Raw genomic sequence first — 12,440 nt, forward strand, 5'->3', positions numbered from 1 at the left:
TGTTGTTTCCACGAGTGGATCTACGACTCGTCCAAAGACCTACGATGTGTAGGCACGAGTCATAGACGTTTGCCGACCTATTTTTCTTATTTTTCCCAAATCTTGTTTATATAGGATTAGGTGTCTATAAATACACTTTTTGATTTTGTTTATTTTGTTACGCATGTTTTTGGGTTTGAGATTGAAGCATAAACTACTTTTGGCTTTAATTCTTGAATTCGTGGAATTTTATCATCGACTTTGACATTGAAATTCAATTGAAGCCTTTGGATTTTCATACTCATTATTATAAGTGCATGATTTATTTTAACCAAATCATTATGAATTGTGATCAACTAATTATGTGTAGCTAATTTCATAACTAGGATTGTGGAAATCATGAAGAATTAAAGACGTAGACCTAATAAATAGTAATTTTGGAATAGTGTGCATGTATGTATTATTTTTTTCTTCGCTTTGATTGTTTTTTAACGAGTTCGTTCCTTATTTTTATTTGCCGAACCGAGGAGGTAACAAATGGGGGAATGAATTATATAACGGAGATTTGAGGTTATAAACCCTTATCTAATAGCTATAATGGACCAAGGAATAGCTAATCTGGGATCACTGGTAAGGATTAGTAAAGCATACACTCATAAACGGATCAAGTTGCGTGATGATAATTTCTTATTTAGGAGATCATTAGTAAAGCATACACCCATAGACAAATCAAGTTGTGTGATGATAATCACTTATTTAGGAGACCAACCACTTAGGTGAAATTAATTTACCAATCTGGCATGTTATACACTAGACAAGTAAACAATAAAATTGATTTATATATAAAACCATTTTCTTTTTAAAAAAAAAACATATATCAAATTAATACAAGTAAAAAGTACGATATGAAAGAAATATCTCCGGAGAAAAATATCTATTCTCGCGTTACCGCACTATAAGCACGATCCACTCTCTCTCACACACACATATGCCTAACAAAACAACAATATAAAATGAAAAATCAATGAATAAGTACCTATTGTCAGAAATATCCAAACAACGTTTCATATTATTCCACATTCCACGATTTTATTGGCCAAACATCACATCAATAACCAAGACGCACTCAGAGTCCAGGTGCTAAAACACACAAAACTCTACAGAGTATTTTTATTTATTTTTTATTTAGAAAAAGACAAAGTTGGAAAGATTTCCCAAGGACATCATCAATTTATAACACCAAATTTTACATTAAAATGATGTCAGCACTATTTTAATATAAATCAACTCTAATTTATTATATCAAATTTTATATTAAAAAAAATATTCTTTTTATATTCTTCTTTCATTTTAATATTATATTATTATTTTTTATTTTATTTATATTATTATTTAAAATACACCGTATTATTTGTCTAATAATTTTTTATGTTTGCATTTTTTATTTTTGTGAAGGTTAAATATAATTATATTCAATTATAATTTATAGTACAATTAACATAAATTTTACTCCAAAAAAGTCATATATAGACAAATTAATTTATAAAAAAATAACTTTTAAGATCTAAAATTCATATTATAAAAATATTACATAAAAAATAATTAAGTATACAAGATATTTAATTAAAAATATACAATTTATATAATGTTAAGTTAAAAAATTTTGTATAATGAAATAATATTAAAATATTTAAAATGTGATTAGGTGTGATGTCGCACGCTAAAATAGTGCAAAATCTGGAGTTGATTTGGAGTTTCAAAACACCAAATTTTATATAAAAATAGGATTTGGTGTTGGGTTAGAGATGGTCAAATAGAGACAATATATGAACGTTTAATTTAATTTGGACTTAGTTAATGAATATGATATCCAATTTATGCGTGTAAAAATAAATATTTAAATTTGTATAAAATTAAATAATTAAGCGTATACATCCATTTTTTCTTATCATTTTTTACATGTGAAGACTCTTTGATCTTAATTAAATAATATTTTTTTCACAATATTAATCCTTTCCTACATTCTACTTATATAGAAGAGTGAGTATAAAGTGTGGTATCAACATGTATGCTAAATGTTAATAAATTCAATTAAAAGGGTACTTTTGAGATTTCAATCATTTTTCAAGATTAGCTTGCTTAGGAAAATTATACTCAATGCTCTGTCAATTGGACCTTGCAGCTCCCCAAAAAGTCTAACATGTATGCTAAATGTCAACTAAATTTTATATAAATAATTTCTACATAATTAATTGTTGTATTATTTAAATTGCAATCAACAACCAAAATAATCTCCAACTATTTTAATACAAAATTCGGTCAATTTTTATGACTACATATGTTGATCCCATTTCATATCGATCTATGCATTAGAAGTATCAAAAAATAACATTAAAAAAGTAGCAGAAAATTACTCTGAAATCAAATACCATTCATTTTACTTGTCCGTTATTTTAAGAATATTTTTTTACTTTTTCTTGTCACATTTAATGTATCAAAAAAAGAAAATAACTTTTTTATATATTACCCTTAGGATTAATATTTTTTAAAAAAAATTAATGCTAAACATTAATTAATATGAGCACTATTATCGTATTCAATCATTAGTTTTTTAGGACACTTGAAAAGTGCAAAATGAAAATGAATCGGTAAAGTAATTAAATATTACACTTAAAAAATGTTAAAAAGTTTAAGGAAAAATGGTTCAAAATATATCAAAACTTTGGCGAAATTTGTTATAACACGCCCAAAGCAACCTGTTTAGTAGTGTATTTTTGTGACCTTTATTTGCTTAGTTGGACCATATACTCATTTAATTCAAAGAGTGTGTTCTACATGCATCATTTAACCAAACAAATAAATAAATAAATAAATTATCTATATTTAACCCTCACTTTTTGCAAGTTGTGCAAAATAGCAAATCAATGGCTATTTCTACAAAATATTGTTATTGCTCCAAATCTAAAAGTTTCCTTACCTCTATATTGTTAGTATAACTATGGTGGTAAATTTTATTAACGTCGTTATAGATCTTAAAAACTAATACTGTTTAATTCCAATTTAAGAGCATAACTAAATCCGCCATTATTGGCCGATGGACTTTTAAATTGAGTTTAATTTAGACGTCCATTATTGATTCCTCCGATTTCAAATTTGAAAAAATATGATATCAATTATTGTTTGTTGCATGCTTGAACGCTAATTTTGATAGATAAAACCAAAAGATTTGTACATGTTACAACAAATTTCTCCAAAATCTAAATACGTTTTGAACCATTTTTCCAAAATTTAATAAAGAACACTTAATTGTTGTGCCCGTTCTAGTTTATTAAAATAAAAGTAAGAATATGAAAATAATTTATTTTATTTTATTTTATTTTTTAACATAATAAATGTTTTGAACAAACTATTTTTAATAACTATGAAAGTAAATAAATCGGAGGGAGTACAACAAATTTCTTATTTTATCTCTCAAGTATGCGACAAATTTATTATTTTATTTCTCAAGTGTACAACATACTTCTTATTTTATTTCTCAAAGTATTCTCTATGTTCACTTTTTCTTGTCCATTATACTAAAAATAATTTTTACTTTAACTGAACCATTTTAACATATCAAAAGTAAAATATATTTTTTTAATTTTATCCTCAACATTAATTATTAATTTCCTAAGATTTTTAGAGTCTATTTTGATGGACTTATAGTTTATTGCTTATAACCCAAAATTCATTAGTTAAAATTTTCAACTTATGACTTTGACTTATTTTTATTATTTTAGTTTAAAATAAGGGATTAGTTTTTTTTTTATTTTACCTAAATATTACAAAACCGATTAAAAATTATTTTGACTTAAAAAAACTAATATAAGTCAATTCAAATAGGCGCTTAAATGCTAATAGTCATAAATATTAGAGCAACAACAACAACAACAACAATAATCCAGTAAAATCCCACACCGTGGGGTCTGGGGAGGGTAAAGTGTACGTAGACCTTACTCCTACTAAGGTAGGACAGCTGTTTCCGATAGACCCTCGGCTCAAAAGAATCATAAAAAAGGTCAGATAAGGCTAAGAAGTTCAAAGCATTATGGGAAAGCTAATAACGAATAATGCAAATAACGAAAGCGACACAGATAAAATAGAGTAATCTAAGTACAGAAAGTAATAGAAATATAATAACAGAAGTCAAAGCACAAGAAATTATAGTGCGCTAATGCGCCTACTAATACGGAATAATAACGAGACTATAGCCTTCTATCCTAATGTGAGTCCTCCACACCCTCCTATCTAAGGTCATGTCCTCGGTAAGCTATAACTGCGCCATGTCCTGTCTAATCACCTCTCCCCAATATTTCTTCGGCCTACCCCTACCTCTTCTGAAACCATCCATGGCCAATCTCTCACACCTCCACACTGGGGCATCTATGTCTCTCCTCTTTACATGCCCAAACCATCTCAGCCGCATTTTCCGCATCTTGTCTTCCACCGAGGCCATTCCTACCTTGTCTCTAATAGCCTCATTTCTAATCTTGTCGCTCCTGGTATGCCCATACATCCATCTCAACATTCTTATCTCGGCTACTTTCATCTTTTGAACGTGAAAGACCTTACTAGCCAACACTCCGCCCCATATAACATAACTGGTCTAACCACCACTTTGTAGAACTTGCCCTTAAGTTGTGGTGGCACCTTCTTGTCACATAGCACACTAGAAGCGAGCCTCCATTTCATCCACCCTGCCTCAATACGATGTGTGACATCATCATCAATCTCCTCACTGCCTTGCATGATAGACCCAAGGTACTTGAAACTACTTTTCTTTTGGATGGCTTGGTCACCAAGCCTAACTTCCGTGCCAACCTCCTGAGGTGTCTCACTAAACTTGCACTCTAAGTACTCTGTCTTGGTCCTACTCAGCTTAAACCCTTTAGACTCCAAGGTATATCTCCAATCCTCTAGCTTAGCATTAACTCCGCTATGAGTCTCATCGATCAGGACTATGTCGTATGCAAAAAGCATACACCATAGCACCTCACCTTGAATTTGTCGCGTCAATCCATCCATCACCAAGGCAAATAAAAATGGACTAAGGGCTGATCCTTGATGCAACCTTATCATAACTGGAAAGTGCTCTAAGTCCCCTTCTACTGTCCTTAACCTGTTTTTGGCATCCTCATACATGTCCTTGATCACCCTAATGTACGCCACAGGTACACCTTTAACCGCCAAACATCTCTATAGTATCTCTCATAAAATTTTATCATAAGCCTTTTCTAGATCGATGAATACCATATGCAAGTCCCTCTTCCTCTTCCTATACTGCTCCACCAGTCTCCTCATAAGATGGATGGCTTCTGTAGTTGAGCGTCCCGGCATAAATCTGAACTAGTTCTCTGAAATAGACACGCCTCTCCTAACCCTCATCTCCACTACTCTTTCCCACACTTTCATAGTATGGCTTAGAAGCTTGATACCTTTATAGTTGTTGTAGCTCTGGATATCCCCCTTATTTTTGTATAGAGGGATCATTACGCTCGATCTCCATTCTTCGAGCATCGTTGATGTCTTAAAGATGACATTAAATAACCTAGTCAACCACTCCAAACCTACTAAGCTCGCGCTCTACTAAAATTCTCCAGAAATCTCGTCAGGTCCGATCGCTCTTTTCCAGCGCATCTTACGCACATCACCCTTAACCTCTTCAACCGAAATACTCCTGCAACACCCAAAATCGTGAAGCCTCCCTGTATGTTCCAAATCTCCCAACACAATCTCTCTGTCCCCTTCTTCATTCAAGAGTTTACGGAAGTACGACTACCATCTCTGTTTGATGAGGGTCTCCTCTACCAATACTTTTCCATGCTCATCCTTAATGCACTTCACTAGATCCACATCGCGTGTCCTTCGCTCTCGCACCCTGGCTAGCTTGAACAATTTCCTATCCCCGCCTTTCTCTTCTAGTTCAGCATAAAGGCGTTCAAAAACTGAGCAAAATATGTATTTCATTTTTTTTCAAAAAATACAAAATTTATTATGAAGAAGTAATAATGAACGGAGGAAGTAACTAATAATTGACATATATTCTTATGTTTATTATATAGACAGATGTTTGTAGTTATCAAAATGTGATGCTAATGTGTAGGGGTGTTAATGAAACAGTTCGGTCAGTTCTTTTGAAAAAAATTATAACGTTTTATTTTTTTTTTGGGTATTTTATAATGTATAACTAGAATTAAATTTTTTAAAATCATTCCAATCATATCGGTTTTTCTTTGGTATCGGTACGGTTCAGTTAATTTTTATTTTTTTTAATTTTAAAATATCACCTCAAAATATACTATTATTAAAATATTTCTTTCGCAAGTATGTTCGAGGCACTTCAATTCTTCACCAAGAAGTCAAGAATGTAAAACTTTGTTGCCGTATTGTTTGATCTTAAACATTTAATAGGAGTGCTTGCATAGATTTTGCCGTATTGTTTGATTGAGTATCTATTATAGTATCTTATAATTTTAAATCAAATAAATTATAGGATAATTAAAGAGTAAAAACACAAAGTTGTTCAGTTACCAGAGTACTAGGGCCTAGGTTATATTTATATTTGAAAAATGTTATAAAATATATTTATATATTAAATTTAACATATTGTTAATATATAAATATATTTACATACATGTAAAGTTATTCGGTTCAGTTTGGGAATTTTTTGTTTTTTTATAAATAAAAAGATCATTCAATTGTTCGGGACGGTTATACACTTAAATAAAAGTCCACGATTTTATTGAAATAATGATATAAATCGGTTCGGTCGGTTCGATCGATTTTTCATATTCTTTTAACACACCTACTAATATGTAAAAAAATTAGAATTTGTTTTGTCATATTTAAAAGTATTTTTTATTTTTATATTTATTTTTATTTTAAAAGTATTTTTGGTTAAATATTTGTTTGGTCATAAAAATTATCTAATTTTTGGGATATTAATTTTTAAATCTTATTCAAATTTATTTTTGAGCCAAGATATAATCACCCATTTATTTTTAAATATTAAAACTCGTCTCAAACTTTTGTATTCTATTAAAAAAATTCATAGTTATTACTTCAAATTTGTTTTGCTTGAATTTAGTTAAAATTTATTTTGCTTGATTTGTGGAAATTTTTGTTAAGATTTGTATACCCTTGTCAATATATATGAGGTCTCTCAACTTATATATTGACCAATATTTATTTGTCATGTGTAAATTTTTCTAAAGATTTGTCAAGTCTTGTCATATATGAGATCTCTCGTCTTCTATATTGACTAATATTTACTTGTAATGTGTAAATTTTTCTTCAAATTTGTCAATTCTTGTCAATATATGAGGTCTTTCATCTCTTATCGTTTTTATTATTTATTCGTTTGCACTGATATATCTTCATTAATAATTATAATTTAACGAATTGTAGTAACTAGTAATCATGCTTTTAACAGTTTTTACTAAAAAATTGTGTTATAATTTTAGGATAATGTATTATCTAATTCATTATAAAAATGATAATTTTATGCTAAATATATCTATATATAAGATTACAATTTGTGATAATGATAATGAATATCTGCATCATTTTAAAAAAAATTAAAAAGGATGTTATGCATAATTTGAGATTAACAAGTATGTTTATTTGCTACGATTTGATATTTGTGATAGTTTTTCTAATTTATTTATGAATATAAGTCATGTTTCATTTTTAAAACAGTGAAATGTATTTTTGAAAAATTATATAAAACACAGCTTGAAACATTGTGCAATATGATTTTCAAACTTTTTTTTGAGCATGTATGGTTAAATGCTAATTCCGAAAATACGTTCCATCATCAAAATTTTGAAATTCAACCTCAAATAAAATTTTAAAATAATATCAAAAAATTGTTTTCACTTTTTTACTTCATATTACTTATAAAATTAAAAAATGACTATTAGTGGACAAACATAACTCTAATTTTTAAAATTTTATTTTTTTACTTTAAAAATAAAAATTACTTTTTGTTTTAGTTTTATAATGAAGCATGATCATAAGATTTGTTTTATAATGAGACAGTGTGCTTCAAGTAGTATACAGGAGTAGAACGACACTTGAGCCTTGACCAGACGAAGAAATAGGAAACAACCCCCTTACTCTTCTGTTCTTGCCAAACTTCTGCCTGCCAAAAGGGGTAAAATTATTTTCTCTCTTCTTCCATTTTTACCTCTTTTTTTTTTTTCTTTCTTGATTTTTCATATTTTCTTGTTTCATGTCCTACTAGAACTGGCAATGAAAAGTCTTTATTATTTTCTTGATTTTGTTTAGGTTAAATTTGTCTGAATTAGAAATATCGTACTAGTGATCTGACATTGTTTTTTTTTTCTTTTTTCGAAAATAGTCAAACAAAATGAAATAGTTCCAAGACAGTCAAATGGATATAGATTAATCAATTTCATGAGGTTTTTGGGACTTGAAATAGCTTGAAGAAGTTTATAGATCCATGTTCTTGGCTATGGTCAATGTTTGTTTTGTTTATGAACTATATGCTTCTGTACTCGATGAATGAGTTCGACACTGAATATGATCGTTGAATAAAGTTTTGATCTAGGCTTGTGGGTAGAAAATTTTAGATCCAAATATATTGATGTTGAATGAACTTATGAGCGTGAAGAAGGTTAATAGATCCACGTTCTTGACTGTTTTCAGTTTCTTTTATTTTATGAAATATTCTTAAAGTAGTTACCCTAGATGAATGAATTTAACATTGGAGTTGATACTTGAATGAAGTTTATCTAGGCTTCTGGGTGTTATGTTTTGGATCCAATCTTCATAAACAGTGTCAAGTTTTTTTTTGCATTTGAATGAATTTTTGGACTTGAAATGATCCAATCTTCATATAAGGTATTTTTTAATTTTTATGTGTATATATCAATTTTGAATCCCATGAACATAAGATTAGATGTTGGTTCAGTGGTTGAAGAATTCAAAATTCGCCTTGGTTCAAAGCTCAAACACCGCTGGACTTTGAAGAAGGTTATTTATGGCCATATGAATGAGTTTGTCACTAAAGTTAATACTTGAATGAACTTCTGATCTTGGCTTGTTGGTGCTAATTTTTTATCATCCAAATGTGTACAAAAGATCCTGGACTGAATCAGGTCAAACCATGAAATATACACCTAGCTGTATTTCATTCAGTCCATCATTGAGGTATTATAATCTGGCGTTTTAACCGGGACCTGCCTGATCATGATAGTTCAGTTTTTCTGAGCTGTAATGAAGCAAGATCTTAAATGTTGTATCTTTCTTTACTGTCCTTGGGTGATCATCTTCAAGTTGACAGTGAAGATTGTGTTTGAACTTGCGCGTAATCACCAATATTGTAGCATTTTGTTACTATACATGAAATTATGAATGATTAAATTCTTTGGAGGTGGTATACAATATTTGTTTATTGGTGAACATTCTAATATATCTTCTTGGACTTCACTGAAATATAAAAATTGATTCCCATGGTGAACTTCTACTGTTATTTCTAAGAGTCTTACTACTGAACTTTTGGATCAGATTTTCCTTGTCGTAACCATGGGATCTTACCTGAACTTCAAGAACTTTGCTGACACATCACAACCAGAGAGCAGCGGGAATAATAGTAATTTATCATTGGCCCGACAATCTTCCATATACTCGTTTACCTTTGATGAGCTGCAAAGTACATGTGGACTTGGAAAAGATTTTGGGTCGATGAATATGGATGACCTCTTGAAGAACATTGAAGAGTCTCAAGCGTTGCCATCTTCTGCTGCTGCAGGGGGTAATTTGCAGAGACAGGGTTCTTTGACACTGCCTAGGACACTTAGTCAGAAAACTGTAGATGAAGTATGGAAAGACTTTCAGAAAGAGAGTGTTGTTAATGCTAATGATGCAAGTGGGACCGGTGGATCAAACTTTGGGCAGAGGGAATCTACCTTGGGAGAAATGACATTAGAAGATTTTTTGGTTAGAGCAGGGGCGGTTCGAGAAGATATGCAACCAACTGGATACTCAAATGATGTTACATTCGATAGTGGTTTCACTCAACCTAGTAGTAATGTGACCATAGCATTTCAACACGCAACCCAAAACCCTGGACATCAAATTGTAGGGAATAACATATTCAATGTGGTCAGTACCTCCACGTCTTCACTGCAGCAGCCCCTTTTTCCCAAACAAACAACTGTGGAATTTGCATCACCCATGAAACTAGGGAGCCCAGGGACAAGGGCTCCCATGCCTAATCCATCTGCAAATACTAATAGTGTCATGCAGGGTGGTGTTATGAGCATGCCAGTAAAAGGAGTATCCCCTGGAAATCTTGATACATCTTCTCTTTCACCTTCACCTTATGCATGTGGTGAAGGTGGAAGAGGAAGGAGATCATGCACCTCTTTTGAGAAAGTTGTTGAGAGAAGGCATAAGAGGATGATAAAGAACAGGGAGTCTGCGGCCAGATCAAGGGATCGGAAGCAGGTGAATTCATATTTTGAACTTTGGATTATGAGTTACATCTTTTGTTTCTGATTCTTAAGGCTTGTGCCCTTTTTTCTGGTTTCCTTTTTTTTTAACAATCCACTCTGGTCAACAAATTACTCATTCAACTGAGTGACACAGAATTTGCCCTTTAGATAGTTCATTTCGGTAATTAATCAACGAAAATTGATAAGAGAAAGAAATTTATAGGGTGAGGTCCATTGATCTAAAGATTATCTGGTAAAGCAGAGTAATTATTAAGCTACCAGGGAGACTTTTGGAGAAGTGTATGTGCTGTTAGCTATAGCTTTTAGTTTAAATCTTGATCACAGTTGGGGGGAGATTCGAGAGAGTGCGAGGAAGAAATTAACATGCTGGGATGCTCCAGGTTGGTTTGATTATCAATTTAGTTTTAGCTATGAAATGATAATGCCATTAATGCACTTCTTCATTTGTCTGGGATATGTCAGGCATATACTTTAGAGTTGGAAGCTGAAGTGGCAAAGCTTAAAGAAATTAAGCAAGACTTGCAGAAGAAACAGGTATGATAACCATGTTTGAGAATTACTGGATTACTTTAATGTCCTTCATAAGTGTTATATTGTGTAACCACGAGTTTTGAATGTCTCATGCAGGCTGAATTTATCGAGAAGCAGAAAACTCAGGTGTAGCCATCTTTCCTGCTGTATATATCTTGTATGAATTACGATTACAATAGTTTTTCCTACTTAATCATGGACTAGATGCAGGGATATTGTAAATTAAACAATCTAAGCAGTAGAATAAGCAAACGAAATAAGGGCAGAAAGTGCGTAACTTACTAATAGCTAAATGATTAAAGCTTCAAATGGTTGTTCTATCAATTGCCCAAGTGAATGGAGTAACTGTACAACTTCTCTATAAAAGTCATCAGCTGTTGAGACGTGACAACTTGCAAAGGACTGTCTGTGTATGTGATAGTCTGATAGAGACCAAATGCATGTGATTTGTGATGCAAAGTTGTTTGGCTATACGTCAAATGACCTTTTTCCTGGCTGAATTTGGTTGTTAACTAGTCTGTTATGTCCAATTGCAGGTACTGGAAAAGATGAATATGCCATGGGAAAATAAACTAATATGCTTGAGAAGGACAGTGACGGGACCTTGGTAGTCAAATATGGAAGTAGAAGAGCAAATTCCTGAGCAAACGCTTGGAGAATTGGTAACAGGAGATTGAAGTGAAATATCTCGTTCTTCCTCCTTTTCAACAAACAAGTTCGGAATCCCAAGAGAGTGAGCCTGCTCCTCTACCTCCTCCCAGCTTATGAATTGAAATATGTTCTAATTCACATCTGTTCGTCACAGGATACATAACTTTATGTATAGTACAGGACAGGTGCCGTTTACCTGTACATTATGTAAACAATATTCTTGCATAAATTTTCCTCGTGTGCTTTTTTGTTTGATTCACCATATGAGTTATTTGGGCAAGTAGGTTGAATCTGTTCTATGACAAGGTACCTCGACCTTTTATTTTAAATAATAATCACATGAACCAAATATCTGGAAGTATGTTTCTGCAAAGTCCAAATGCATAGGCAACCCCTTCAAGTTGCCGTGATTATTCATTTCAGCACTTAAAATTCTGGTTCCTGTTCGACACTTGGGGTCGTTTGGTGGGGTATATAAAAATATTGTTGAATAGATGTGCATATTATACTAGAGAAAGACAACTCAAATATGAGTGTGTTTTATTTTGAGTTCAAAATGCTATAATACATTAAATTACAATGTTGTAAATATCAATATCTACTTCTCTTTTGACTATCTACTTGGTGCTTTAAACTCTCACAAGATATTACTTGAAAGTTTAAAATGATTAGGAAATATGCAGTAACTGCAGAAACATTTCACTTACCAATTTGATGTACAAGATAAGTTGAAGCAATTTGATATGGTCACAAGATGAA

At 31.6% G+C, this 12,440-nt stretch overlaps 1 protein-coding gene across 3 annotated transcripts; it reads left to right on the forward strand.

Moving 5' to 3' along the window:
- The first annotated feature begins 8,055 nt into the window (after positions 1–8,055).
- Positions 8,056–11,940, forward strand: LOC129902679 (ABSCISIC ACID-INSENSITIVE 5-like protein 7). 3 transcript variants are annotated; one of them, XM_055978045.1, is made up of 5 exons: positions 8,056–8,173; positions 9,550–10,491; positions 10,962–11,033; positions 11,127–11,156; positions 11,567–11,940. In XM_055978045.1, the coding sequence occupies exons 2-5, from the start codon at positions 9,568–9,570 to the stop codon at positions 11,639–11,641; spliced, it is 1,101 nt and encodes a 366-aa protein (XP_055834020.1). In that variant the 5' UTR covers positions 8,056–8,173; positions 9,550–9,567; the 3' UTR covers positions 11,642–11,940. The 3 variants fall into 3 exon arrangements, with proteins under 3 accessions (XP_055834020.1, XP_055834019.1, XP_055834018.1); XM_055978044.1 differs by lacking the exon at positions 8,056–8,173 and adding an exon at positions 8,370–8,656; XM_055978043.1 differs by lacking the exon at positions 8,056–8,173 and adding an exon at positions 8,745–9,015.
- Positions 11,941–12,440: the final 500 nt, after the last annotated feature.

The sequence above is a fragment of the Solanum dulcamara genome, chromosome 9, assembly GCF_947179165.1.
Source record: "Solanum dulcamara chromosome 9, daSolDulc1.2, whole genome shotgun sequence".
Classification (NCBI taxonomy): Eukaryota; Viridiplantae; Streptophyta; class Magnoliopsida; order Solanales; family Solanaceae; genus Solanum; species Solanum dulcamara.

What these genes read in the sequence shown, in the direction of transcription:
- LOC129902679 (XM_055978043.1), top strand. Translation starts at nt 8,863, where the DNA reads ATGATCCAATCTTCATATAAGGTATTTTTTAATTTTTATGTGTATATA. An exon ending in ACCGCTGGACTTTGAAGAAG is followed by an intron (nt 9,016 to 9,549) that starts GTTATTTATGGC and finishes CTTTTGGATCAG; the next exon opens with ATTTTCCTTGTCGTAACCAT. An exon ending in TCGAGAAGCAGAAAACTCAG is followed by an intron (nt 11,157 to 11,566) that starts GTGTAGCCATCT and finishes GTCCAATTGCAG; the next exon opens with GTACTGGAAAAGATGAATAT.